At 44.7% G+C, this 26694-nt stretch overlaps 1 protein-coding gene across 7 annotated transcripts in view; it reads right to left on the bottom strand.

Moving 5' to 3' along the window:
- The window catches only part of LOC126466754 (inter-alpha-trypsin inhibitor heavy chain H4-like), a 207579-nt gene that overhangs the window by 122806 nt on the left and 58079 nt on the right, over positions 1-26694 (bottom strand). For all 7 annotated transcript variants that reach the window (XM_050096405.1, XM_050096410.1, XM_050096408.1 and 4 more), the window contains exons 6-7: positions 24598-24758; positions 1048-1251 (exon numbers count right to left, since the gene is read on the bottom strand). In XM_050096405.1, coding sequence (XP_049952362.1) covers positions 1048-1251; positions 24598-24758 — 365 coding nt within the window. The remainder of the gene's footprint in view (positions 1-1047; positions 1252-24597; positions 24759-26694) is intronic.

Raw genomic sequence — 26694 nt, 5'->3', positions numbered from 1 at the left:
CTAACAGCATCATCCGCAGACACTATCTACTAGGTCATTTATATATATTGTGAAAAGCAATGGTCCCATAACACTCCCCTGAGGCACGACAGAGGTTACTTCAACGTCTGTAGACGTCTCTCCATTGAGAACAACATGCTCTGTTCAGTTTGCTAAAAACTCTTCAGTCCACCCACACAGCTGGTCTGATATTACGTAGGATCTTACTGTATCAGGCGGCAGTGCGGAATTGTATCGAACGCCTTCCGGAAGTCAAGGAAAATGGCGTTTACCTGGGAGTCTGTATCTAATATTGTTGCACTGTCGTTGCACCTTCCCTGGCATATGCAACGCTGACTTTAATGACATTTGCCACAACACGAGGAAGGGTGTTCGATCGAGTGTCCCTTTTTTTGTCATCAGTCTCGCCAAATTCTTCATTTCAGAGTAGCACTTGCAACCTAGTGTCATAATCTGAGTTAAAAACTTGGAGAGATGCACTACTCACTAATATGTGTCTATTTTCTATATTTCTTATAGTTTTCGTGCTAGTATCTTCTGAAATCCTAGAGTAGTCTTCCATAGATTGAAAGGACTGGACACGACGGACTAGTATGGAGAGCTGCATCAAATCGCCTTCCGACTGAAGACTACAAAACAACAACAAAATAAATTTATAGGAGACACAGTTTCCATTGGTTCAGATTAGCAGCTGCTATAGTTACAGGAAGAAGAAAGGTGAAATCTGCCTAGAAAATTTAATGAAATGAAAATGAGATGCACTGTCATAAACTAAAAGGAAGGAATATACTTTAAAACCAATGAAAGCATGGTGTAGCGAAATTAAGTGTTGCATACTTCCATATGAAAGTGTTAGAGATTGTGAAAGGTAATGGGAGAGCTTAGACAACATACTAATGCGAGATACTGTAATTTAAAATATGTTACTTCAGATCTTTTACCCGCGATCGTCAGAAAACATTTTAGTTAGAGCAATTATAATTGTACTTATCAACCAACAACGTAGTTTTCCACCATTTGGTTCCAATTAGTGGCGGTTCAGCTTACCTTCACGTTAGAAGAAAACGGGATCAGGGAGAAGACGTCGCCCGCGTTGAGCTCGTCCAGGATGGTGTTCATGGCCGTCTTGAGCTGCTCGATCTTACGGCCCATCATGGAGCCGCTGACATCGAGCACGAAGACGACGTGTTTGGGCAGCGGCGGCAGGCCGGGAGGCGCGTAGAAGTGCACGAAGTAGCCGTCCTCGCTCACCTGCACATGATTCAGCTGGTACAGAGGCAGGCGAGCGGGAAATAACAGGGCAATGGCAACGTGCTTTATGCTCACATAGCACTTACTTGTTGAGGGCTATGTTACGTCAGTTGCAGAGTGATTACTTTATGTTTTGTATTGAAGCGTGGCTGCTCGATCGTTTTATGAGTTGAGTGTACGGTGAATTCTGTACCCCTACAGTATAAGATAAAATTTAATAGTAATGAGTAAGGTTGTTGGTACCCGCCAGAATAGCCGAGAGCTCTATCGCGTCGCTTCCTGGACTCGGGTAGGCGCGAAGGCCCCGTATCGAATCCGCCCGGCGGTATAAAGACGACGGCCGGTGTTCTGGTGAGCCTGGATGTGGTTTTTAGGCGGTTTTCCACCTCCTACAAGATGAATACCGGGCTGGTCCCCACTTCCTGCCTCAGTTACACGACTCACAGACATTTGAAACACATTCACACTGTTGTTGTTGTTGTTGTTGTGGTCTTCAGTCCTGAGACTGGTTTGATGCAGCTCTCCATGCTACTCTATCCTGTGCAAGCTTTTTCATCTCCCAGTACCTACTGCAATCTACATCCTTCTGAATCTGCTTAGTGTATTCATCTCTTGGTCTCCCTCTACGATTTTTACCCTCCACGCTGCCCTCCAATACTAAATTGGTGATCCCTTGATGCCTCAGAACATGTCCTACCAACCGATCCTTTCTTCTGGTCAAGTTGTGCCACAAACTTCTCTTCTCCCCAATCCTATTCAATACTTCCTCATTAGTTATGTGATATACCCATCTAATCTTCAGCATTCTTCTGTAGCACCACATTTCGAAAGCTTCTATTCTCTTCTTGTCCAAACTATTTATCGTCCATGTTTCACTTCCATACATGGCTACACTCCATACGAATACTTTCAGAAATGACTTCCTGACACTTAAATCAATACTGGATGTTAACAAATTTCTCTTCTTCAGAAACGCTTTCCTTGCCATTGCCAGCCTACATTTTATATCCTTTCTACTTCGGCCATCATCAGTTATTTTGCTCCCCAAATAGCAAAACTCCTTTACTACTTTAAGTGCCTCATTTCCTAATCTAATTCCCTCAGCATCACCCGACTTAATTAGACTACATTCTATTATCCTTGTTTTGATTTTGTTGATGTTCATCTTATATCCTCCTTTCAAGACACTGTCCATTCCATTCAACTGCTCTTGCAAGTCCTTTGCTGTCTCTGACAGAATTACAATGTCATCGGCGAACCTCAAAGTTTTTATTTCTTCTCCATGAATTTTAATACCTACTCCGAATTTTTCTTTTGTTTCCTTTACTGCTTGCTCAATATACAGATTGAACAACATCGGGGAGAGGCTACAACCCTGTCTTACTCCCTTCCCAACCACTGCTTCCCTTTCATGTCCCTCGACTCTTATAACTGCCATCTGGTTTCTGTACAAATTGTAAATAGCCTTTCGCTCCCTGTATTTTACCCCTGCCACCTTTAGAATTTGAAAGAGAGTATTCCAGTCAACATTGTCAAAAGCTTTCTCTAAGTCTACAAATGCTAGAAACGTAGGTTTGCCTTTCCTTAATCTTTCTTCTAAGATAAGTCGTAAGGTCAGTATTGCCTCACGTGTTCCAGTGTTTCTACGGAATCCAAACTGATCTTCCCAGAGGTTGGCTTCTACTAGTTTTTCCATTCGTCTGTAAAGAATTCGTGTTAGTATTTTGCAGCTGTGACTTATTAAGCTGATAAATCGGTAATTTTCACATCTGTCAACACCTGCTTTCTTTGGGATTGGAATTATTATATTCCTCTTGAAGTCTGAGGGTATTTCGCCTGTTTCATACATCTTGCTCACCAGATGGTAGAGTTTTGTCAGGACTGGCTCTCCCACGGCCGTCAGTAGTTCCAATGGAATATTGTCTACTCCGGGGGCCTTGTTTCGACTCAGGTCTTTCAGTGCTCTGTCAAACTCTTCACGCAGTATCATATCTCCCATTTCATCTTCATCTACATCCTCTTCCATTTCCATAATATTGTCCTCAAGTACATCGCCCTTGTATAGACCCTCCATATACTCCTTCCACCTTTCTGCTTTCCCTTCTTTGCTTAGAACTGGGTTTCCATCTGAGCTCTTGATATTCATACAAGTTGTTCTCTTATCTCCAAAGGTCTCTTTAATTTTCCTGTAGGCGGTATCTATCTTACCCCTAGTGAGATAGGCCTCTACATCCTTACATTTGTCCTCTAGCCATCCCTGCTTAGCCATTTTGCACTTCCTGTCGATCTCATTTTTGAGACGTTTGTATTCCTTTTTGCCTGTTTCACTCACTGCATTTTTATATTTTCTCCTTTCATCAATTAAATTCAATATTTCTTCTGTTACCCAAGGATTTCTACTAGCCCTCGTCTTTTTACCTACTTGATCCTCTGCTGCCTTCACTACATCCCTCAAAGCTACCCATTCTTCTTCTACTGTATTTCTTTCCCCCATTCCTGTCAATTGCTCCCTTATGCTCTCCCTGAATCTCTGTACAACCTCTGGTTCTTTTAGTTTATCCAGGTCCCATCTCCTTAAATTCCCACCTTTTTGCAGTTTCTTCAGTTTTAATCTACAGGTCATAACCAATAGATTGTGGTCAGAGTCCACATCTGCCCCTGGAAATGTCTTACAGTTTAAAACCTGGTTCCTAAATCTCTGTCTTACCATTATATAATCTATCTGAAACCTTTTAGTATCTCCAGGGTTCTTCCATGTATACAAGCTTCTTTCATGATTCTTAAACCAAGTGTTAGTTATGATTATGTTGTGCTCTGTGCAAAATTCGACCAGGCGGCTTCCTCTTTCATTTCTGTCCCCCAATCCATATTCACCTACTATGTTTCCTTCTCTCCCTTTTCCTACACTCGAATTCCAGTCACCCATGACTATTAAATTTTCGTCTCCCTTCACAATCTGAATAATTTCTTTTATTTCATCATACATTTCTTCAATTTCTTCGTCATCTGCAGAGCTAGTTGGCATATAAACTTGTACTACTGTAGTAGGCGTGGGCTTCGTATCTATCTTGGCCACAATAATGCGTTCACTATGCTGTTTGTAGTAGCTTACCCGCATTCCTATTTTCCTATTCATTATTAAACCTACTCCTGCATTACCCCTATTTGATTTTGTGTTTATAACCCTGTAGTCACCTGACCTGAAGTCTTGTTCCTCCTGCCACCTAACTTCACTAATTCCCACTATATCTAACTTCAACCTATCCATTTCCCTTTTTAAATTTTCTAACCTACCTGCCCCATTAAGGGATCTGACATTCCACGCTCCGATCCGTAGAACGCATTTCACGATTTACACAAGTCACAGACAGCTGGGGTACACTAATTCCGTCCTGGGGAAGGGGGGGGGGGGTACGGGGTTGCGGCAAGAAGGGCATCCGGCCACTCCTTACAATTAACATACCAAATCCGGTTAACCATGGCCGACCCTGCGTAACCGCAGGACAAGGCGCAAGCGATAGTAGTAAGGTTGTGGGTCCCTTTTTCGTCGTGTTAATTTTTCTTAAATTTCACCTGTTTTTCCACGAATTTTGTGTTTCAAAGTGGTGGGGTTGTGACACACACAGACACACACACACAAGATTAGATACTGCAGAGCACAGTGCAACATAATCTGCTACAGTTTGTTAAATGTGTACAGACGCTGATAGGTAATCTATTGTTTGTGAAAGGAAAAATTCTGCTTGAAATCCGGTATCGCAGGACAGAGCGGATCAGGGTGTGGAAAGGGGCCAAGATCAGTTACTGTTAGTTACACAAGTACACAGAATTTTAATCCTTGAAAACACAATGTACAGTTTTCACTTTAAAACAACAAGGATCAGTTCACCGCTGAGGGCCGAAGTAACTTCTCAATAGTAAGGTTTAAAAAATTCCCTTTTAAACACAAGGATTTAGAGAAACGGCTGAAGGCCTTACTTAAGTAAAACTAAAATATCCTTAAATAATTCCTTTTAAGGTTCAAATGGCTCTGAGAACTATGGGACTTAACTTCTAAGGTCATCAGTCCCCTAGAACTTAGAACTACTTAGACCTAAGTAACCTAAGGACATAAAACACATCCATGCCCGAGACAGGATTCGAACCTGCGACCGTAGCGGTTGCGCGGTTCCAGACTGTAGCGCCTAGAACCGCTCGGCCACCCCGGCTGGCTCCTTTTAAGGCACAAGAATTTAGACAAACGGTTGAAGGCCTGACATAAATAAAATTAAGATATACTCTCGGTTGCAGGCCCAAATAATATTTCAGATCAGCAAAGGAAATTCTTAAAAGGCAAGCATTAACCAATTTCGGCTAAAAGCCATATTATGGAAAATTTAAATTAATTCCTCGGCTGAAATCCCAATAATATTTCAACATAATAAAAGGGAACCTTTAAAGACAAGCATTTAAACAGTACAACAGAAAATCATCTTAAGAAAACTTGAAATATCTTGACGGCTGAAGGCCCAAACAATTATTCAGAATAATTAAAGACAAACATTAAGATAAGCATTTACACAATACGGCTGAGGGCTATTTTAATATTTCAAGATGATTAAAGAGAAACCTTACAGAAAGGAATTTATACGTTACGGGCTGAAAGCCACAGATTTTAAAACAAACGCGGCTGAAGGCCTAAATACAAAGCAAACAAGGATTTTAAATAAAACATGGCTGAAGGCCTTATCTTAAAATACTTCACATAATGATCGACTGAAGGCCATATACTGAACACAGAACTGACAAAATTAATACACGGCTGAAGGCCTGGCACAGTACTTGCGACAAAAGAAAATCACAAACACAGAGAGCAGAACAGTGGTGCTCAGAAGTGTTCCGAAGGTCGGCCTGGGAGGAAACTCTAACAACAGTTAAGGTGAGATAGGCAGTCAAGTGTAACACTAAATAATCGGTGGCAACACGGCCTAGGGACGGCTGAAGAACCAACAAACAACCTACTGAATTCCCTTCCACCCAACTAAAGGCGCGACAACCGATCGACTGGCTACTCCAGTACGCCAACTACATTAATCTGCTCAACGGAAATCACAGAAGCTACACACAGTTCCACGTAAACACTTGCACCAAGAACTCTGACAATCCTAAAAACCAATCACCATGGAACAACATGGAGAAATGACAAGTCACACACACAGAGTTTCCATAAACGGTCAGCGACCAAATACACGTCGTCCGATTAGACGACCGACCGAACGACCAATAAAGGTCATCCCCACTCAAACTATGAGTGTCGGCAATGGTCGGGCGAGTCTTGGCTGTCCTGAGCTCACTGCAGCTGCAACCCGACTCAACTCGTTGTCCGTTTGGAATTCGGAGACACGGCGACCCGGGTACACTGGCTCGGACCCACCCATGCAGAAGTAACTCTTGCCCATCGGCGACGACATCTCTGCACGAGGAAGGAACCGACCCACGTCCGGCATGACCAACTTACGAGGCCCAGAAACGATCAGAAGACCAAATACACGTCGCCCAATGAGACGACCAACCGAACGACCAACCAGCGGTTGTTCCGGCTCCAATCTGCTTCCGCGGACAGTTCATGTGTGTGGCCAGCGGTCGGCAAGTACTGGCTGTCCGCGCCTCACTGGCGCTAATCGTCCCCGACTGACCTCCCGACAGACGACGACCCAGAAATACTAACGGTCGCGCCAGAAATAGTACGACAGTGCACTTATCGATAAGCGCTGCTGCTGCCACTCATGGGCAAGCAAACCAGCAAACTAGTGACAACAGTAAATAGGATTAAAAGATGGTTCAAATGGCTCTGAGCACTATGGGACTTAACATCTGAGGTCATCAGTCCCCTAGAACTTAGAACTACGAGGGTGAGTCAAATGACAACCTTAAATATTTTTTTAAATATTATTTATTGAGCAGAAGTGGTACAAAGCTGTATCACTTTTCAACATAATCTCCCCCACGATCAATGCACGTCCTCCAGCTCTTACAAAGTCCATAAATTCCTTTAGAAAAAAATTCTTTTGGTAGTCCGCGCAACCACTCATGTACGGCGTGGCGTACCTCTTCATCAGAACGGAACTTTTTTTCTCCCATTGCGTCTTTGAGTGGTCCAAACATATGGAAATCACTTGGGTCAAGGTCTGGTGAGTATGATGGATGAGGAAGACACTCAAAATGCAGGTCTGTGATTGTTGCAACTGTTGTACGGGCAGTATGGGGCCTTGCTGACAGCAATACACGTCGCTTTGATTTGATTGCAGGCTGGAGATGATTTTTTAGGAGATCTGTGCATGATGCAATGGTGACAGTGGTCCCTCTAGGTATGTAATGCTCCAAAATGACACCTTTTTCTTCCCAAAAGAGAGTCAGCATATCCTTCCCAGCTGATGATTCTGTTTCAAACTTCTTTGGTTTTGGTGATGAGGTATGGCGCCATTCCTTGTTCGCTCTCTTCGTTTCCGGTTCGTGGAAGTGAACCCAGGTTTCGTCCCCAATAATGATTCTTGCAAGTAAGCCATCACCTTCTCATTCAAAGAGGGGAAGAAGTTCTGTACAAGCATCAACACGTCGTTCTCTCATTTCAGGAGTCAGCTGCCGTGGCACCCATCTTGCAGACACTTTGTGAAACTGGAGCACATCATCCACAGTGTGGTGTGCTGACCCATGACTAATCTGTAAACATGCTGCAATGTCATTCAGTGTCACTCGGCAGTTTTTCCTTCACTACGGCTTCAACTGCTGCAATGTACTGTGGAGTCAGAACTCGTTGTCCCTGACCTGGACGAGGAGCATCTGCCACTGAAGTCACACTGTTTGCGAACTTCCTACTCCACTCGTAGACTTGCTGCTGTGACAAACATGCATCACCGTACTGAACCTTCATTTCTCGATGAATTTCAATAGGTTTCACACCTTCACTACGCAAAAACCGAATAACGGAACGACCGGCCGAAGTGTCCGTGCGGTTAAAGGCGCTGCAGTCTGGAACCGCAAGACCGCTACGGTCGCAGGTTCGAATCCTGCCTCGGGCATGGATGTTTGTGATGTCCTTAGGTTAGTTAGGTTTAACTAGTTCTAAGTTCTAGGGGACTAATGACCTCAGCAGTTGAGTCCCATAGTGCTCAGAGCCATTTGAACCATTTTTTGAATAACGGAATGCTGTTCTTCCCTGGTGCAAGTCGCAAGTGGGGCGGCCATCTTTATACTGATACTGCGATGGTATATGTGCATTTGCACTATGCTGCCACCTACAGGTCATGCTGAACGCTGTTTGTAGCACGCTTACCAACTTACGGGATAACGGCGAGAAATTTCGATTTCTTATTACAAATCTGAAGTTTTCATTTGACTCACCCGCTTAGTAGTGCTGACAAACTCGTCCACCTGTTGGTGTACAGAAAGATGTGTACCTACTGGTTTCCTCGCCTTCTAACGGAAGAACCAATAGTGCGGAATTGCTTGCGTGTTACGAGGCTGATCGTCACAATTTTTTGTCGAACATCGCCACATTGGAAACAGAACTGCAGTCCTCAGAAGAAAATTTCGAACTTGTACACTCAGATGGTAGGATCATGGCGACGGTGTTCTGGGAGTCTGAAGAGGTTACTCTGTTTGATGTCGCCCTCATCGTGCAACGATCAACTCTGAAGTGTATTGTGCTACCCTCAGGGAATTGAAGAAACGACTTCAGCATGTTCGTCGCCACAAAAATGAAAACGAACTTCTCCTTCTCCACGACAACGCAATACCTCACGCAAGTCTGTGCACCAAAGAGGAGCTGGCAACTTCATTGAACTGTTCTTCCACGTCCATGCTACAGCCCGGATGACGCATCTTACGACTTCCATCTATTTGGTGCAATACGTGTGTGGAGAGATCATTGACACTGCAGGATGATGGCTCCGAAGTCGACGTGGAGAGTGCTGGGTACACCGGCCCGACCAATAAACGTGGCGAAAAGTCGTCACATTGAACAGATATTATGGTGAAAAATAGGGTTTTGTAGCCAGAAGACTTTGAAATGTGGTGTATTGGAATCCCGAACAAAAAGAGCCTGCTTTTAGAAAAAAAGTGTTGCGTTACTTATTGAACGTCCCTCGTACGTATTCCTGAGTCACTATTACATTACTGACAGAGCCATAGTTCGCGTGAAATACTTTAGGTCAAACGACTCCCTATAAACTACAGAATGGGGTTTTGTCCCAATTTACGTAGCCAAACTAAGAGTGGGAAATGGACAAATGGGGTCTGAAACTGACCAGTTTCAGATCTAATTTTGTACATAAAACGTTGTATTGGTATAGGGTGACACACGGTAGACAGACGGTTTTTAAGGAAATAATACTCAGACAACTTTAAAATTAATGTATGTTTTTTTACACAAAATCTGAGCTCATTATTTGCCATTTTAGTTAACAAAGTTATTTGTAAAAAATAATGTCCTCAAGGTGATGTCCACCATTTCGAATGCATGACTCAAGTCTCTTATCAAAATCCTCCATTAACCGGATTAAAATCTCTGCAGGAATGGCAGCAATTTCTTCAATGATTGCATTCTTCAACTCGTCCAAATTTCATTGTTTGTGGTTATAGACACAGTTCTTAAGGTACCCCCAAAGAAAAAAGTCACATACTGACAAGTCGGCAGACCTGGGAGGCCAAGGAACATTGCCAAAGGGTGAGGTAATCCGGCCAGGAAACATGCATCTAAGAACTGCCATTGAAGTGTTTGTGGTGTGCGATGTTGCCCCATCCTGCTGGAACAAAACTCGTTTTAAAGGGATTCGTCATCTTATTAGTTCTTGTTTCAAGAATGTTTCAAGCATACGAATGTAACGAACCGAATTAACAGTAACTGTGTCCTCATTCTCTTAAAATAAAATAAGGTCCAATAATGCCAACAGAGCCAAGAGCATACCAGACTGTTGCTTTTTCTGAGTGTAGAGGACGCTGGTGGATAAGGTGTGGAAGCTCTAGAGCCCAGTAAAGTGAGTTTTGCTTATTCACAGTCCCGTTTAAACGAAAATGAGCTTCAACGCTCATCAATAAAATTTCATTTTTATTCGATCCCAAAATCACTTGTATTCTGTAAGCGAAGTCTTCTCATACAGCAAAATCAGTTTCCTTAAGTTGTTGGACAATGAGCATTTTGTAGGGATGGAATTTTAATTCTTTATGCTAAATTCGTCTAACTGATTCACGATTGATTCGTAACTCACTGGTATGACGTCTAGCTGACTGCCGCTTGCCTTACCCCTTCAACATTTTCTGGTGTCGTTACTCTGAATCTAGGGCCAGGATGCTTCTTATCCAGTATGTTTCCAGTTGATCTGAAGTTTTCCACCCATCTGAGGATTGTTACGGGTCGGAACACCTCCATGTCGACAGACATTAAACCATGCACGAAACAATCGCTGCGTAGCAATAATAGACTCACCACTTTTCACGAAACTTTCATAGACAAACACTCGATGTTGCAAGTCCCACTGGTCCATAGTGACTGAGTAAATGAAATGGCGTCTTGTGTGGATCAGAACTATCCTCACCACGACCACCTCCCACCACCGCGCCCTCAGTACTACGCAGTTCAAAACCGTCCGTCTCCCGTGTGTCACCCTGTATGATATTTGACTGTCAATATGGTTCTTTCGAACAAACTACAAAATTCCCGCCATTTCGGGGTAAAAATACTTTAGGAAACCGATTTTGTGAACGTCTTTGTAATGTCTCGGCTTTGTCGCAGCTACATCGAAGCCTATCGTTGATCCTGCAGCCATTATCACTTCACAGTTGAAACTTTGTAAAAGGACTGCTAGCTGTCAGGAATCTTCTTATGGTAATTCGACTGCAGAATGTCTCAAACATCATATCAGTTGTACAAGCTTGGCTGGCGACCAAAAATGCCTGGTCTTCCGGGAACAATGAAGGCAGATAAGTGTGTGAGAAGAAATGACAACGGAAAAGTTTGTCCAGGCTCGCAGAGTTGCCTGAAAGAAGAGTGAGAAAATTCTTGGCAGACCTTGACACTTTCTTGACCTATCTTGCTACGTTTGTGATCGCCAAATCGTTCTTTTGGTAAGGTGTGTGGGTATCATCAGGATACATAAGCTGCTTGCACATAATGATATGCCTGCCTATAATGATGGACAATCATGCAAAGGATGCTATAAATCATTGATCGGTAATCGTATTCCTTCAGAGGCAAACTGCAACAAAATAAAATTGGAAGAAGTGCCATCTATCTTCAGTGACTCGTCATTCACGGTAAAGTGTCTTCTTGCATCATTCCACACATTTATCTACATCCAAAAGGATCAGAGTGTAACTTAGACGAAGAAAAAAGAGTCTTCCTCACGTCCCAAAAATCGTGGAGGGAGTATTCAGCAACTGCCAAGCAACCTTATGGATGAAGGCGTCATCCTGATCATAGAAGAGTTGCAGTCAACTAATATCAAGCGGAATTTTGACACTCGACCACAAATCATTCATTCTGCTTTTAATTACCTCAGGAATCATAAACATTTGTATGCCAATTTCAGTCTTGTTGGCTGCCTTTATACCAAATGGTCTATTTGTTTTATATTCAGAAATGTCAAATGCACTGAGTTGACACCTGATCACTTCGTATGGATCACAGTTCTCCAGCCAGTAAATGAAGCTGTCTGTGTCTATATCAAGCAACTTTGGATCTCCAAAATGAGTTTTCTCAAACTCATAATGAAAATGGTACATGTGGAGATTTAATAGCTCCATTACATACATACCAACATAAACAGATTTCGTGAACTATATTGCAACTGTCGCCTTCTCCAGAGCAACAAATACTTCACGGAAGTTGGTGGCCCACTTAAAATTTGGACTGGCGATCAATTGTCTAGGCCCCCAAAGCCATTGCAATGAATGTAGGTTTTACTGTCGCTGTGATTCCGAACATTCCCCATTATTTTGCGATAAATAGCACTTTTCATCTGTAGTAATATGCAAAAGAGAAATGAGAGGAAACATTGTTTCCAAAAACATCGAACATTCTTGACCGATTTACTTCAGATTTTTACATGATACTCTAATAAACATTCTGATAAACATATTTACTCCGTTCACAGAGTCTCTCGAATTTTGTGTTGGTCTGGTGAACGGCCCTCTCGAATTTTATGCTAACATTTGCACATGTTTCTGCTTGCGCATTCATATGTGTCAGATCGTCATTCTTCATTCCAAATTATTCATCAATATATAGATAGATGTTCTCTGACTGAATACGTGGCGTATGTGAATTTGTCCATAGTGTAATGAATAATTGTGTAATTACCTCCCTTTACTATTTACTAAATCCCAGCTGCTTGACGAATTTCAAGATACATCACCCATCTGTTAACGTATTAAATTCTTCTGCGGTGCTTTATAGGTTACAGCGTTGATTTCATGCTTTGTGTCAATATTTAGTTAACACTTTTGTACAGATCTGTGAAAAATATTCATTATTTCAACTCAGAAGGTTATATGTATTAACTTCGGGGATGCATCACATGATTGTATTTCTCCATGGTGTGTTTTTTACTAATAGCCTTATATACCATTAAATTGCCTTAAAAGATCCTTGAAGTTTTCATGTTATTGTCATTCCTTCAACTGTGTTTTATCTATAACCAAAAACCTGTGCCGTGAGTGGTTCCAAAAATCTTATGTACCGTGTCTTTCTATTTGTGATTATCCCTCACCAGGTCCATAAGTCGCATACTTAAGATTAAATGAAACTAAACTAAAAAACTAAACTTCTCCCGCACAGGCCATGAAGGCCCAAAGGTGCCGACTAACCACCGTGTCATCCTCAGCCCACAGGAGTCACTGAATGCGGATATGGAGGGGCATGTGGTCAGCACACCACTCTCCCGGCAGTATGACAGTTTCTGAGACCGGAGCCGCTACTTCTCAATCAAGTAGCTCCTCAGTTTGCCTCACAAGAGCTGAGTGCAGCCCGCTTGCCAACAGCGCTCAGCAGATAGGATGGTCACCCATCCAAGTGCTAGCCCAGCCCAACATCGCTTAACTTCTGTGATCTGACGGGAACCGGTGTTACCACTGCGGTAAGCCCGTTGGCTAAGATTAAATACACTAACAAAAATAGAAACAACAAGCAGCAGTTGTGTGACATAAATGAAAGTTGATAGGCGTGTTTCTACGTCTGTTGGATAATATCTATTCAAATTTTGTGCCAATCGCATAAGAGTAGCACAACTATGAGGATGCAAATCAGGTTGCCTTTAAATATACGCAGTAATAGTCTTGAGACTGGACGCAGTGAGTAGATAGACGTTGGTGAAGAATGCATTTAAGGCGACAAAGAAGCCATTATCAACACCTCTCTGAGTCTGAACGAGATCGAGTAATAGGGCCATGAGGAGATGGATGTTTCTTCTTCTGAAATGCAGAAAGACTAGGCAGGAATGTAACCACTACAGACGATTGCTGGTAGCCATGGTCACGAGAATGTACAGTCGTAAGAAGACTGGGCTTTTGATGTCCGCGTGGCACTACCGAAAGGGAAGGCCATTGTGTTTGGTATGTGGCTCTGGCGCATCCTAATACATCTGCAGCAGTAATTTGAGCACCAGTTGGCACTACAGTGATACAGTGAACTGTTACAAATCAGTTACTTCAAGGACAGTTTAGGGCCCAATACCCTGTAGCTTGCATCCCACTGACCCCAAAACCACCGCCATTGTTGGCGACTTCAGTGGTGTGAAGCGAGAGCTCACTGCAGGCCAGGGTGGAGGTCAGTTGTGTTTGCTGCTGAAAGCTGGTTCTGCCCCGATGCCAGTCATGGCAGTGAGTTGATCAGAAGAAGACTAGTTGAGGGTCTGTAACCAATCTGTCTGCATGCTAGACACACTAACCCCACATGATGTTTTAACATTCGGTACCACATACATCTACAGGCATATGTTCCAAATGTGTATTACTTAAGACTGTCACATGCTAATAAAATTTTTGCCAAACCAAAATAAATGGTGACTGGTGAAGTTATTGGCCATACTGGTATTGACCAGCATGTGGGATACCTGAAAAGTAAATAGTGTTTTCAGAGGTAGATAATCAGCTGTTGCAATGATTGGATGATGAGCAGAGTAAAAATACTGTAGCGTGGGATTATACAAACAGTTACTAATATTTGACGACAAGTGCATTCTGCTACCTGTTGACTAATGGGACAAACGTGTCTGGATGCTGCCATTTTATACACTCAGAATACAACAAGAAGAGTGCATTGAACTTTTGAAGTTGATGGTAACTGCGTGCATTGCAAGCTTGCGCATACTAAAAAAAAAGTTTTAGCTGTGTATGAGCTACCGTGCTGAAAAACTGAAACATGGCACAAGATTCCTGTCCATCTAAGGAGGCCAGTGAGAGAAAAGAAGCTTATTTAGGTACTCACATTATATTATTGATGTATGTGTATCCGTGTGTGTAAGACTGTAATCGCCGTGGTATTTTTCTTGTATGTGATGTCATTGAGTATTCACAGCCTGAAGTTTCAGTATCATTGTCCATACAACGTACAGTTTGAATGTTAGAGGGAGTAAGCCAGTTATTGTGGGAATGACGTCAGAACTTAAGTTGAAGTCAGTAGCAGTATTAAACAATTTCCTATACTGTAGTAATGAAATGACGTTATGTAGAAATGAGTGGCACTACCTACACTGTGGTTCAATGAATATCGCAGCAATGTTCAGCAGATATATTAAAAATTCTGCAGTATTATTAGATGAGCATACAATCTCCAGTGGCAGCTTCCAACACACAGTAAAGAAGGTAACACTGAGTGTATGTGTATGCGAGAATATACACTGGCAGAAGAAAAATCACAAGGCCAAAAAATAATTGCTGTAGAGTAATTAAATTTAGGGACTACATTTGTCGAGCTGACAAACATAAGTGATTAAAATTGCAAGATCACAGGTTAATGTAACTGTGAGATACATCACTGCAAATGTGAAACCCTGGTACACTAATAACCGGCGTGACTGCTAGAATGTTGGATGTAAGCATCGAAATGTGCAGGCGTTGTGTTGTACGGGTGCCGGAATCAGTTTGTGGGGTGGAGTTCCATACCAGTTGCACTCGCCCAGTCAGTACAGGTAGAATTAATACTATTCCTTCATGACGCTGAAGTTGTCGTCCAATTATGTCCCAGGGGTGCTCGACTGAAGATAGATCTCATGATCGAGTGGGCCGAGGCAACATGTCGACACTCCGTGGAGCATATGCAGCCACAGTGGTATGTGGGCGAATTATATCCTGTTGGAAAACATCCCCTGGAATGCTGTTCGTGAATGGCAGCACAACAGGTCGTATCACCAGATTGACTTACAGTTTGGTAGTCAGGGTGTGCGGGAGAACCAAGAGAGTGCTCGTGCTGATATGCAAAGTAGTACCCCATACCAGACCCCGATTCGTCGGGTCGAGTCGCCCCTTGTTCACGACAGACCCAAGCAGCCACAACAAGAGCGCTTTCACAGCCGCGCGTACAGCCACGTAGACATGTAAACAGGCTTGTAAAGTCTTGCCCTAGATGTTTTGCCCGCCATAAAAGACAGGATTGCTTCAAATGGCTCTGAGCACTATGGGACTTAACATCTGAAGTCATCAGTCCCCTAGAACTTAGAACTACTTAAACCTAACTAACCTAAGGACATCACACGCGTCCATGCCCGAGACAGGATTCGAACCGGCGACCGCAGCAGTCGCGCGGTTCCGGACTGGGGCGCCTAGAACCGCTCGGCCACCGTGGCCGGCCACTGGAATTTCCTGTGCGTTGTATGCAGTGGGGGCTCGCTAGATTTAAAAAGGCGTGATGAGGCTAACTGTTCGTACGCGGCACGATTAAGCAAAGTTGCTGAGGCACCTGTATCTAACTGAAAGTTCACAGGACGGCCAGCAATTCGTAATGACACAAATAGTTTGTTAGATCGTCGTTACACATCACTAGAGCGAGAAGGAGGCACAACCTAAATCTTATTTTGGTCAGAACCTGTTGTGGGTTTAGAAAACACAGCGTTCACTGCATGTCCACGAGCCTGTTTTTTCTGGGAGCGGGCAAAATTGGCGTTTTTCTGCCGTTGCAAACAAACTGCTAGGACAAGGCCTTTTTTCCACACGTGTATCACGTTGCGTTACGTGATGTGTAATCCTGTCTTTGCCGGCCGGAGTAGTACTAAGTCATAGGGGACTGATGACCTCAGACAGTAAGTCCCATAGTGCTCAGAGGCCGCGTGGGATTAGCCGAGCGGTCTCCGGCGCAGCAGTCATGGACTCTGCGGCTGGTCCCGGCTGAGGTTCGAGTCCTCCCTTGGGCATGGGTGTGTGTGTGTTTGTCCTTAGGATAATCTTGTTTAAGTAGTGTGTAAGCTTAGGGACTGACGACCTTAGCAATTAAGTCCCATAAGATTTCACACACATTTGAACATTTTATCACTGCTCAAAGCCATTTGAACCATTTTTGAAATTCTAGTGCTTGGACAGTGTAGTTTGCCTGCCACTTACAAATCTCACACTAGGACAGTGAATTTTATTGCGTTGAAATCAAGAGACAGCGAGAACATATTCAGTTTAGAAGCCGTTGATTTGTTGTGACTTAACATCCAAGACAATGTACTTTCAGTGTCGGCTTTTGCACCAAAAGACAGTGCCGCAAGCTTACTTAAAGAATTTCCTGAACTACTTTCAGACAAAATGGGAAAAGCTAATAACTTTGTAGCGCACGTTACACTGAAAGACAATTCACAGCCTAAGTTTCTCCGGACCAGCCCCGTTCCAGTTGCTTTGAGAGACAAAGTAGCCAATGAATTGAAAGAATTGCAAAATAATGGTATAATTGCTCCCATGCAAGCTAGTCAAGGGGCAAGTCCTCTCGTTTTGTTTCCTAAGCCTTCTGGTCGCATTCGCATTTGTGTTGACTTCATCCCACAGACAGCAGTTGACGTTTATCCGCTATCTCGCCCTGAAGAACTCATGGTCAGGTTTGGTGCAGGACGTTACTTTTCTAAAATAAATTTGCGTAATGTCTACTTGCAAATTCCATTGGATGAAGAATTACAGAAAGTGTTTATTGTAAACACACACTTAAGACTGTTCAAGTATATGCGTTTGCCCTTCGACGGTGCTTCCGCAAACGCCACTTTTCAACATTACTTGGAACAGCTCACTGCAGCAGTGCTGTTTCGTTCAAACTACGGTACTTCGACGATATTGTCGTTTCAGGTCCTACACATCGCCAGTTCGCGTACTCTTTCTCGACTGTAGTCAGAAGCAGGACTCGAGTGTCGTCTCAAAAAGTGTGACTTTTTTCAAACTGAACTACAGCACTTAGGTCAAGTGGTAAACAGTCAGGGTGTGCACCACCTCCAATCTCATTTGCTTACAATCCTTGACCTGCCTGTTTCTCGAAATGTATCTCAACTGCAGTCAGTACTTGGCAAGATGACATACTACATTCGGTTCATAATGAACGTCGCTCAGATCGCGGCTCCATTGCATCGCTTCCGTCGGAAAATTGAGCCTTTCGTATGGACTGAAGACTGTCAAGACGCATTTCAGAAACTCAAAAATGCTTTACTTAGGTTCGAATCCTGCCTCAAGTATGGATGTTTGCGATATCCTTTGGTTAGTTAGGTTTAAGTAGTTCTAAGTTCTAGGGGACTGATAACTTCAGATGTTAAGTCCCATAGTGCTCAGAGCCATTTGAACCATGCTTTGCTTAGTGACAGATGTTTAGTGGGTTTTGACCCTGCCAAGCCAGTAGTTTTGGAAGTCGACGCTTTTTCCTACCGATTTGGCGCTGTGCTTTCGCACAAAATTAGTGCAAGAGACGAACCTATCGCTTTTGGCTCAAAGATGTTAACTCAAACTGCGTGCAATTCTTGTCAAATTAAAGACGCTCTTGCTATTCTGTATGGTGTGATCAAATTCCATCACTAGTTGTATGGTCGCAGATCACAAGCCTTTGCAGTCCTTGTTTTATCCATCAAAGCCGGTTCCTACACGCACAGCTCAGAACTTGCAACGTTGGGCTTTGTTGCTTTCGCAGTATCAGTATGAATTTGTGTACAGACCTACGACGAAGTATGGGAATGCAGACGCCCTATCTCACCTTCCGATTGGCCCAGGCTGAGTTTGATGCATCTGCTGCATATTGTTACCAAATAGATACGCAGGACTCTAAATTGCTGGAATCTTTTCCCTTGCACTACAGAAGAATTGCACAGGCCATGGAATTAGACCCAGATTTTGCTGCATTACATTGACACGTCTTGGACTTGTTCATTAAACAGTATTCAGAACTCAGTTGTGCGCCGATATTTTGGACGTCGGCTTAACTTTGCAATCCAACAGTGTGTGATTCTAATTCAAAATGGCAGTGGACAGTCGTGTGTGCTTATTCCCACAGTGTTGTGAAAGGATGTGTTGCGATTGCCCACCGAGGACATTGGGGAGTTGTTCGCACTAAACAGTTAGCGCGAGCACTTGGCAGGTCATGGAAGCCCCTATTGAACAGGTGACGTCACAGTGTAGCGCATGCGCGGAAAACCAGTCGGTTCCTCCACAGAGATTCTCAGCTTGGCCTAAGATTCAATTGCCGTGGCAACGAGTGCACAATATCTTTGCAGGAGCATTTTAGAACAGTCGTTAGCTCATAGTGGTAGACTCTTTTAGCAGGTTCCTATTTGCGGTCCCTGTGATTTCTACCACATCACATAGCACCATTCAAGCATTATCCTCCATATTTTGCATTGAAGGATAGCCAGAAGAACTTGTGTCGGACAACGGACAACAGTTCAGTTCATGTGATTTTGAACAGTTTTGTGAGCGAAATGGCATTCATCGTCTAACAAGTGCTCCGTTTCAGCCGCAGTCCAATTGGGAAGCAGGACGCTTCGTAATACTTTAAAGCAACAGATGGCCAAGTTTCGCAGTATGCACACACGGGAACAGGCACTGCAACACTTTCGCGCCTCTTGTCGCTCCCTCAACCACGAAAAGTCGATCACCGCGGATCTTCTGCATGGATACACCCATCGCAGCATCTGGCGCGACCAATAGTCAGTAAATATCGCTTTGTGCAGCGTGATCTTGTTGTTTTCAGGGTTTATGGCAACCATGGGTGCTGAGAAAGAGGCGTGATCCAGGAACGCTTTGGCTCTTTTATATACACTACTGGCCATTAAAATTGCTACACCACGAAGATGACGTGCTGCAGACGAGAAATTTAACAGACAGGAAGAAGATGCTGTGATATGCAAATGATTAGCTTTTCAGAGCATTCACACAAGGTTGGCGCCAGTGTCGACATCTACAACGTGCTGACATGAGGAAAGTTTGCAACCGATTTCTCATACACAAACAGCAGTTGACCGGCGTTGCCTGGTGAAACGTTGTTGTGATGCCTCGTGTAAGGACGAGAAATGCGTACCATCACGTTTCCGACTTTGATAAAGGTCGGATTGTAGCTTATCGCGATTGCGGTTTATCGTATCGCGACATTGCTGCTCGCTTTGGTCGAGATCCAATGACTGTTAGCAGAATATGGACTCGGTGGGTTCAGGAGGATAATACGGAACGCCGTGCTGGATCCCAACGGCCTCGTATCACTAGCAGTCGAGATGACACGTATCTTACCCGCATGGCTGTAACAGATCGTGCAGCCACGACTCGATTCCTGAGTCAACAGATGGGGATGTTTGCAAGACAACAACCATCTGCACGAACAGTTCGACGACATTTGCAGCAGCATGGACTATCAGCTCGGAGACCATGGCTGCGGTTACCCATGACGCTGCATCACAGACAGGAGCGCCTGCGATGGTGTACTCAACGACAAACCTGGGTGCACGAATGGCAAAACGTCATTTTTTCGGATGAATCCAGGTTCTGTTTACAGCACCATGATGGTCGCATCCGTGTTTGCGACATAGCAGTGAACGCACATTGGAAGAGTGTATTCGTCATCGCCATACTGGCGTATCACCCGGCGTGATGGTATGGGGTGCCATTGGTTACACGTCTCGGTCACCTCTTGTTCGCATTGACGGAACTTTGAACAGTGGACGCTACATTTCAGATGTGTTACGAACCGTGGCTCTACCCGTCATTCGATTCCTGTGAAACCCGACATTTCAACAGGATAATGCACGACCGCGTGTTGCAGGTCCTGTATGGGCCCTTCTGGATACAGAAAATGTTCAACTACTACCCTGGCCAGCACATTCTCCAGATCTCTCACCAACTGAAAACGTCTGGTCAATGGTGGCAGAGCAACTGGTTCGTCACAATACGCCAGTCACTACTCTTGATGAACTGTGGTATCGTGTTGAAGCTGCATGGGCAGCTGTACCTGTACACGCCATCCAAGCTCTATTTGACTCAATGTCCAGGCGTATCAAGGCCGTTATTAGGGCCAGAGGTGGTTGTTCTGGGCACTGATTTCTCAGTATCTATGCACCCAAATTGCGTGAAAATTTAATCACATATCAGTTCTAGTATAATATATTTGTCCAATGAATACCCGTTTATCATCTGCATTTCTTCGTGGTGTAGCAATTTTAATGGCCAGTACTTGATTGCAGGTTCCGATGGTTTTCAGCGCCGACACCAGAACTAAATTCGTGCGTGTCAGTTGCTCTTTAATTCTGCTTCTTTTCTTCCAACAGATTCATGGCCTTACTGGACCGCGCGGCCTTCGCAGCCGCCTTCTGGTGCCACCAGGCACACCAGGAGGAGTGGATGGACAATGCGCAATCGCTCCTCCATCCCAGCTCGCCGACCCGATGGATTTGGACCTTCCGTCGCTGTTGCCGTCATCACCCCAGGACACGTCCTCAGGCCTGGTCGTGTGCCCTGGCAGCAGTTTACAGGAGGATTTTCCATTTGCCTTGCAAGCCAGATGGCGGGGCACGGTCTGGAGTACGCCCTCCTCCACGGTGCGACATTTCAGAGGGGAGGAATGTGCCTACATAAGCTGTCGCCAGCACACCGATCGTCAAAGATGTAGCAAGAAGATCGATAGTAGGCGCAGGAGCAATTGCGCCTACCACGAGAGAGGCCAAAGACAGACTCGCAAGCAACAGGCCACCAACGCTCTCTCGACTGCAATCATTTAGGCCGCCGCAAGCCGGAGGGTTACAATCATTCAGTCACTCGTCACTGACGCACTAATTCGCACTCCAGTTTGGCTTGTACCACAACACATGGACTCCATTCCAGATACATGAAAACTTATAGTTCATGTAAATAAAAAACATGTTACTCCACAAGTGCAATTGTGTTTTGGAGAGAAGATACCAACTACCAATAACATCCTCTCCATTAAGAATGAGACTTCCACTTTGCAGAGGAGTGTGCGCTGATATGAAACTTCCTGGCAGATTAAAACTGTGTGCCCGGCACAGTTTTAATCTGCCAGGAAGTTTCATATCAGCGCACACTCCGCTGCAGAGTGAAAATCTCATTCTGGAAACGTCCCCCAGGCTGTGGCTAAGCCATGTCTCCGCAGTATCCTTTCTTTCAGGAGTGCTAGTTCTGCAAGTTTCGCAGGAGAGCTTCTGTAAAGTTTGGAAGGTAGGAGACGAGATACTGGCAGAAGTAAAGCTGTGAGTACCGGCTGTGAGTCGTGCTTCGGTAGCTCAGATGGTAGAGCACTTGCCCGCGAAAGGCAAAGGTCACGAGTTCGAGTCTCGGTCGGGCACACTGTTTTAATCTGCCAGAAAGTTTCATCGTCGCCATTGCTTCCATGGTACAAGACGCTTCAGTGGTGGCGACGAGGATACTACATACTGATGGTAGATGCTATCGTCTGAGACAAAAAAACTGCATATAGGTGTTGACATGGTCCCTAGAGACAGAAACATATTTGTGTTGACCCATTGTGCTTTCTAGAACGACGAGATCAGCCAGGGAACGCCGCAAAAACATTCCCCAGTCCACAACGATCCCACCACCGGTTTGAACCCTTCCAACGATTGTTTCGGTGTGTTTTGTTTAAGATATTTCACGCTTGTGGAGCGTAAAGCGTGATTCATCTGAAGGGCCACCTTTCGTCGCTCACTGCACGTCTTGTTGCGGTACAGGTGTGCAAATTCCAGTTTCCGTCGTCAACGAAGCGCAGTCAGCATAGGTGAATGAACGAGGCGCCTGCTATGGAGGCACGTACGCAACAATTATCGTTGATTGATTGAAGATAAGATACTGTTGGTAGACCTTGGTTTATGTGGACAGTCACTGCTCAACAGTTCCAAATGTATTCGCCCGTACACATCTCCCATCTCTGACTGGGTGAATACCGGGCTGGTACCCATTTCGCGCCTCAGTTAAATGATTCAAAAACGTTTAGAAAACGTTCGCACACTTTCAAGTGGGATAACAGTAGAAGAAGACAGTCGGGGTACACAAATTCTGTCCTGGGGAGATGTGAAGGAAATCCGGCTAACCTATACTACCACTAAGAAGGCCAAATACAGTAATTAACTTGTCTACCCCATGAAGATACAGGAGAAAGTCCAAAAAAATTAGAATGAAGTAATTAAAAACCCTGTGGAAGCGAACCATATGCACATTTGACAAGAGCAATACTTGGAATTATTGGTGAACCCACCTTGCAGTGTCGACAGCTATCTTTTTCATTGAAATTTCGTGTTTGCACTTTGATGACAAGTAAGTGAAGAAGTTACCACACGAAAACAATTTGTATTTTCGGAAATATAACTCTGTTAATACTCCATGTGGAATCATACATTGTTTCAAGCAAGCTTTTTTGCTGAATAAAAACCAACTTATGGCTCTTGAAAATCATATGGTCATACTGTCTGTTGCATGAATGTATGATACTGTTTGTTGCCCGTGCGGTCTAACGCACGGCTTTCTGGGCGGGAAGGAGCGCCTGGTCCCCGGCACGAATGCGCCCAGCGGATTTGTGTCGAGGTCCGGTGAACTGGCCAGTCTGTGGATGGCTTTTAGGCCGTTTTTCATCTGCCTAGGGGAATGCGGGCTGGTTCCCCTTATTCCGCCTCAGTTACAATATGTCGGCGACTGCTGCGCAAACAAGTTCTCCACGTACGCGTACACCACCATTACTCTACCACGCAAACGTAGGGGTTACACTCGTCTGGTGTGAGACGTTCACTGGAGGGTGGGGGGGGGGGGTCCACCGGGGGCGGAACCGCACGATAACCCTGGGTTCGGTGTGGGGCGGCGGAGGGGTGAAGTGGACTGCGGTAGTCGTCGTGGGGTTGTGGACCACTGCGGCTGCAGCGGGGACGGAGCCTCTCCGTTGTTTCTAGGTCAACGGTTAACATACAATACAATACAATGTCACTGTTTACCTTAGGTTCATTAATTTTCAAACATTGATTGAAAACGAATGAAGCCGGCCGCGGTGGCCGAGTGGATCTAGGCGGTTCAGTCCGGAATCGCGGTGCTGGTACGGTCGCAGGTTCGAATCCTGCCTCGGGCATGGATGTGTATGATGTCCTTAGGTTACTTAGGTTTAAGTAGTTCTAAGTCTAGGGGACTGATGACCTCAAATGTTAAGTCCCATAGTGCTCAGAGCCATTTGACCTATTTGAACGCGAATGAAGAGCTTTGTAGGTGAAATCAATTTTAACCGGATCCAACCTTTGGAGCTGTGGCAACGGCCTTGCCGCAGTGGTAACACCGGTTCCCATCAGATCATCGAGGTTAGCGCTGCCGGGCTGGGCTAGCACTTGGATGGGTGAGCATCTGGTCTGCCGAGCGCTGTGGGCAAGCAGGGTGCACTCAGCCCTTGTGAGGCAAACTGAGGAGCTACTTGATTGAGAGGTAGCGGTTCCGGTCTCGTAAACTGACCTACGGCCGGGAGAGCGGTGTGCTGACCACATGCCATTCTATATCAGCATCCAGTAACGCTTTTGGTCTGAGGATGACACGGCGGCCGGTCGGTTCCCCTCGGTCTTCCAGGGCCTGTTCGGACGTTCTTTAGTTCAGACTTTCGAGCTGCGGCACATTCCTCGTGGGCGTGATTTCTTCCCCCTGGACCTGTTAGCCTGGTATGGGGAGCGGTTCTAGGCGGATCAGTCCGAAACCGCGATGCTGCTACGGTCGCAGGTTCGACTCCTGCCTCGGGCATGGATGTGTTTTATGTCCTTAGGTTAGTTAGGTTTAAGTAGTTATAAGTCTAGGGGACTGGTGACCTCAGATGTTAATTCCCATAGCGCTCAGAGCCATTTGAACCGTTTGAACCTGGTATGGGACAAATAGGGCTTAGCACTGTGAGCAAGCAAAGTGGCGACTCACGAGTATCTGGTTGGGGCTGGCGTCGCGGTCCACGTCGTAGCGCACCACCAGCTGGCCGGAGACGCCCTCCTCGCCCCGCTGCCGCTGCTCCTCCTTGGTGGGCGACCAGCGCACGATGGCAGACGACGGCGTGGGCCGCTCGATGCGAGCCAGGGGGTCCGCTGCAACAGGTAACACTCGGTACTCTCAGGCTATGCCTTCTCTCCTTCGAATCAGGGCCACGTACCATTGCTTGTACGCTGATCAATCACTAAACCTAGGTCACCGACTGGAGTTGCACAAGTGCAGGTATTTGGTGGGCTGCTCTGTGTATCTGCGGGGCGGACAAGGACACCACACGGCAATCGGATTTTTGTGTTTTTCTGTATCTGTGCTAGGTGAAGTTCAGAACTCAAATATCAGTTTGTCAAAGCACTTCTATGAAACTCTTAAAAATTCTCAAGAAAATCGACTTTGAAGTTTTCAGAGCGTTGCAAATGCATCTATTTAATTGGCAAGGTGGCTCTATGTTAAGAGCTTACCTGCCATAAGAATATCCTAGGTTGGATTCCCATACATGGTAACATTTTAGACAAAGGTGTATGTATGCAGACTCAAGTGATGAATGAAACTTTGTACCGAGGCTGGAACTCGAACCTAGGTCCCCAGCTCAGTACGCAGATGCGCTAACCACTACGCTACCCTGACACAGCGGCTTTGCACGTCTGTCCGGGCTACCCTAGCACGCCTCCCATTTCCATTCACGCCTCGGCACACTTGGTATTCCCCCTAAACTCCAACAGCATTTCAGAAGCTCTGCAATCCAACATCGAACGAAATGGGAGAGCCAGCCTGAAACCACGGCATAGGTGCTTTAATCAAATGAAACACACCTTTATTCCCGTATTTTTTCGAGTCACAAATATCTTTGATGTACCGGGTGATCAAAAAGTCAGTATAAATTTGAAATCTTAATAAACCACGGAATAATGTAGATAGAGAGGTAAAAATTGACACACATGCTTGGAATGTCATGGGGTTTATTAGAACCAAAAAAAAAATAGTGTTGCTAGACGCGTGAAAGATCTCTTGCGCGCGTCGTTTAGTGATGAACATGTGCTCAGCCGCCACTTTCGTCATGCTTGGCCTCCCAGGTCCCCAGACCTCAGCCCGTGCGATTATTGGCTTTGGGGTTACCTGAAGTCGCAAGTGTATCGTGATCGACCGGCATCTCTAGGGATTCTGAAAGACAACATCCGACGCCAATGCCTCACCATAGCTCCGGACATGCTTCACAGTGCTGTTCACAACAGTATTCCTCGACTACAGCTATTGTTGAAGAATGGTGGTGGACATATTGAGCATTTCCTGTAAATAACATCTTCTTTGCTTTGTCTTACTTTGTTATGCTAATTATTGCTATTCTGATGAAGCGCCATCTGTCGAACATTTTTTTGAACGTTTGTATTTTTTTGGTTCTAATAAAACCCCATGACATTCCAAGCATGTGCGTCAATTTGTACCTCTCTATCTACAGTATTCCGTGCTTTATTCAGTTTTCAAATTTATACTGACTTTTTGATCACCCGGTGTATACACAGATTGAAGCGACGAATGAAAATTAGTGCCAAACATGAGTTTCGAAACTGTGTCTCCTGCTCACTACGGAGATAGGGGGACTATCAAAACACTGTACCTGTCGACTGGTGTTGTTATTTTCACTGACAACGGAGGAGAGGTGAGCAGCGATTTGAAGAATGTTCGAGCTTCACTGTAGTGCTTGTTTATCCATTTATTTTTTACCTCGTCACGTTAAGAGTATGCACATACGTAATATTTTATGATTAGAACAGTGTGTGACACAGCAAAAAGATTACAGAATATATTTACCTTCGACAGATTCTTTTAATTGTAATTCTTAATTTCAAAATATCGCAAATCACAATAATTTGACAGAATTAAAGGCAATGTGTTCTTATATCCATATCTAAATAACATACTCCGCAAAGCACTGTTAGATGGCTAGCAGAAGGCACAAAGCATTGTACCACATATTAGGTCATTTCCGCTTACTACAAAAGCGTATGAAATGGAGAAAGAATGTCTTGTTCAGTGCCT

The sequence above is a fragment of the Schistocerca serialis genome, chromosome 1, assembly GCF_023864345.2.
Source record: "Schistocerca serialis cubense isolate TAMUIC-IGC-003099 chromosome 1, iqSchSeri2.2, whole genome shotgun sequence".
In the NCBI taxonomy this organism is placed as follows: Eukaryota; Metazoa; Arthropoda; class Insecta; order Orthoptera; family Acrididae; genus Schistocerca; species Schistocerca serialis.
This window is presented reverse-complemented; position numbering and strand designations above follow the sequence as displayed.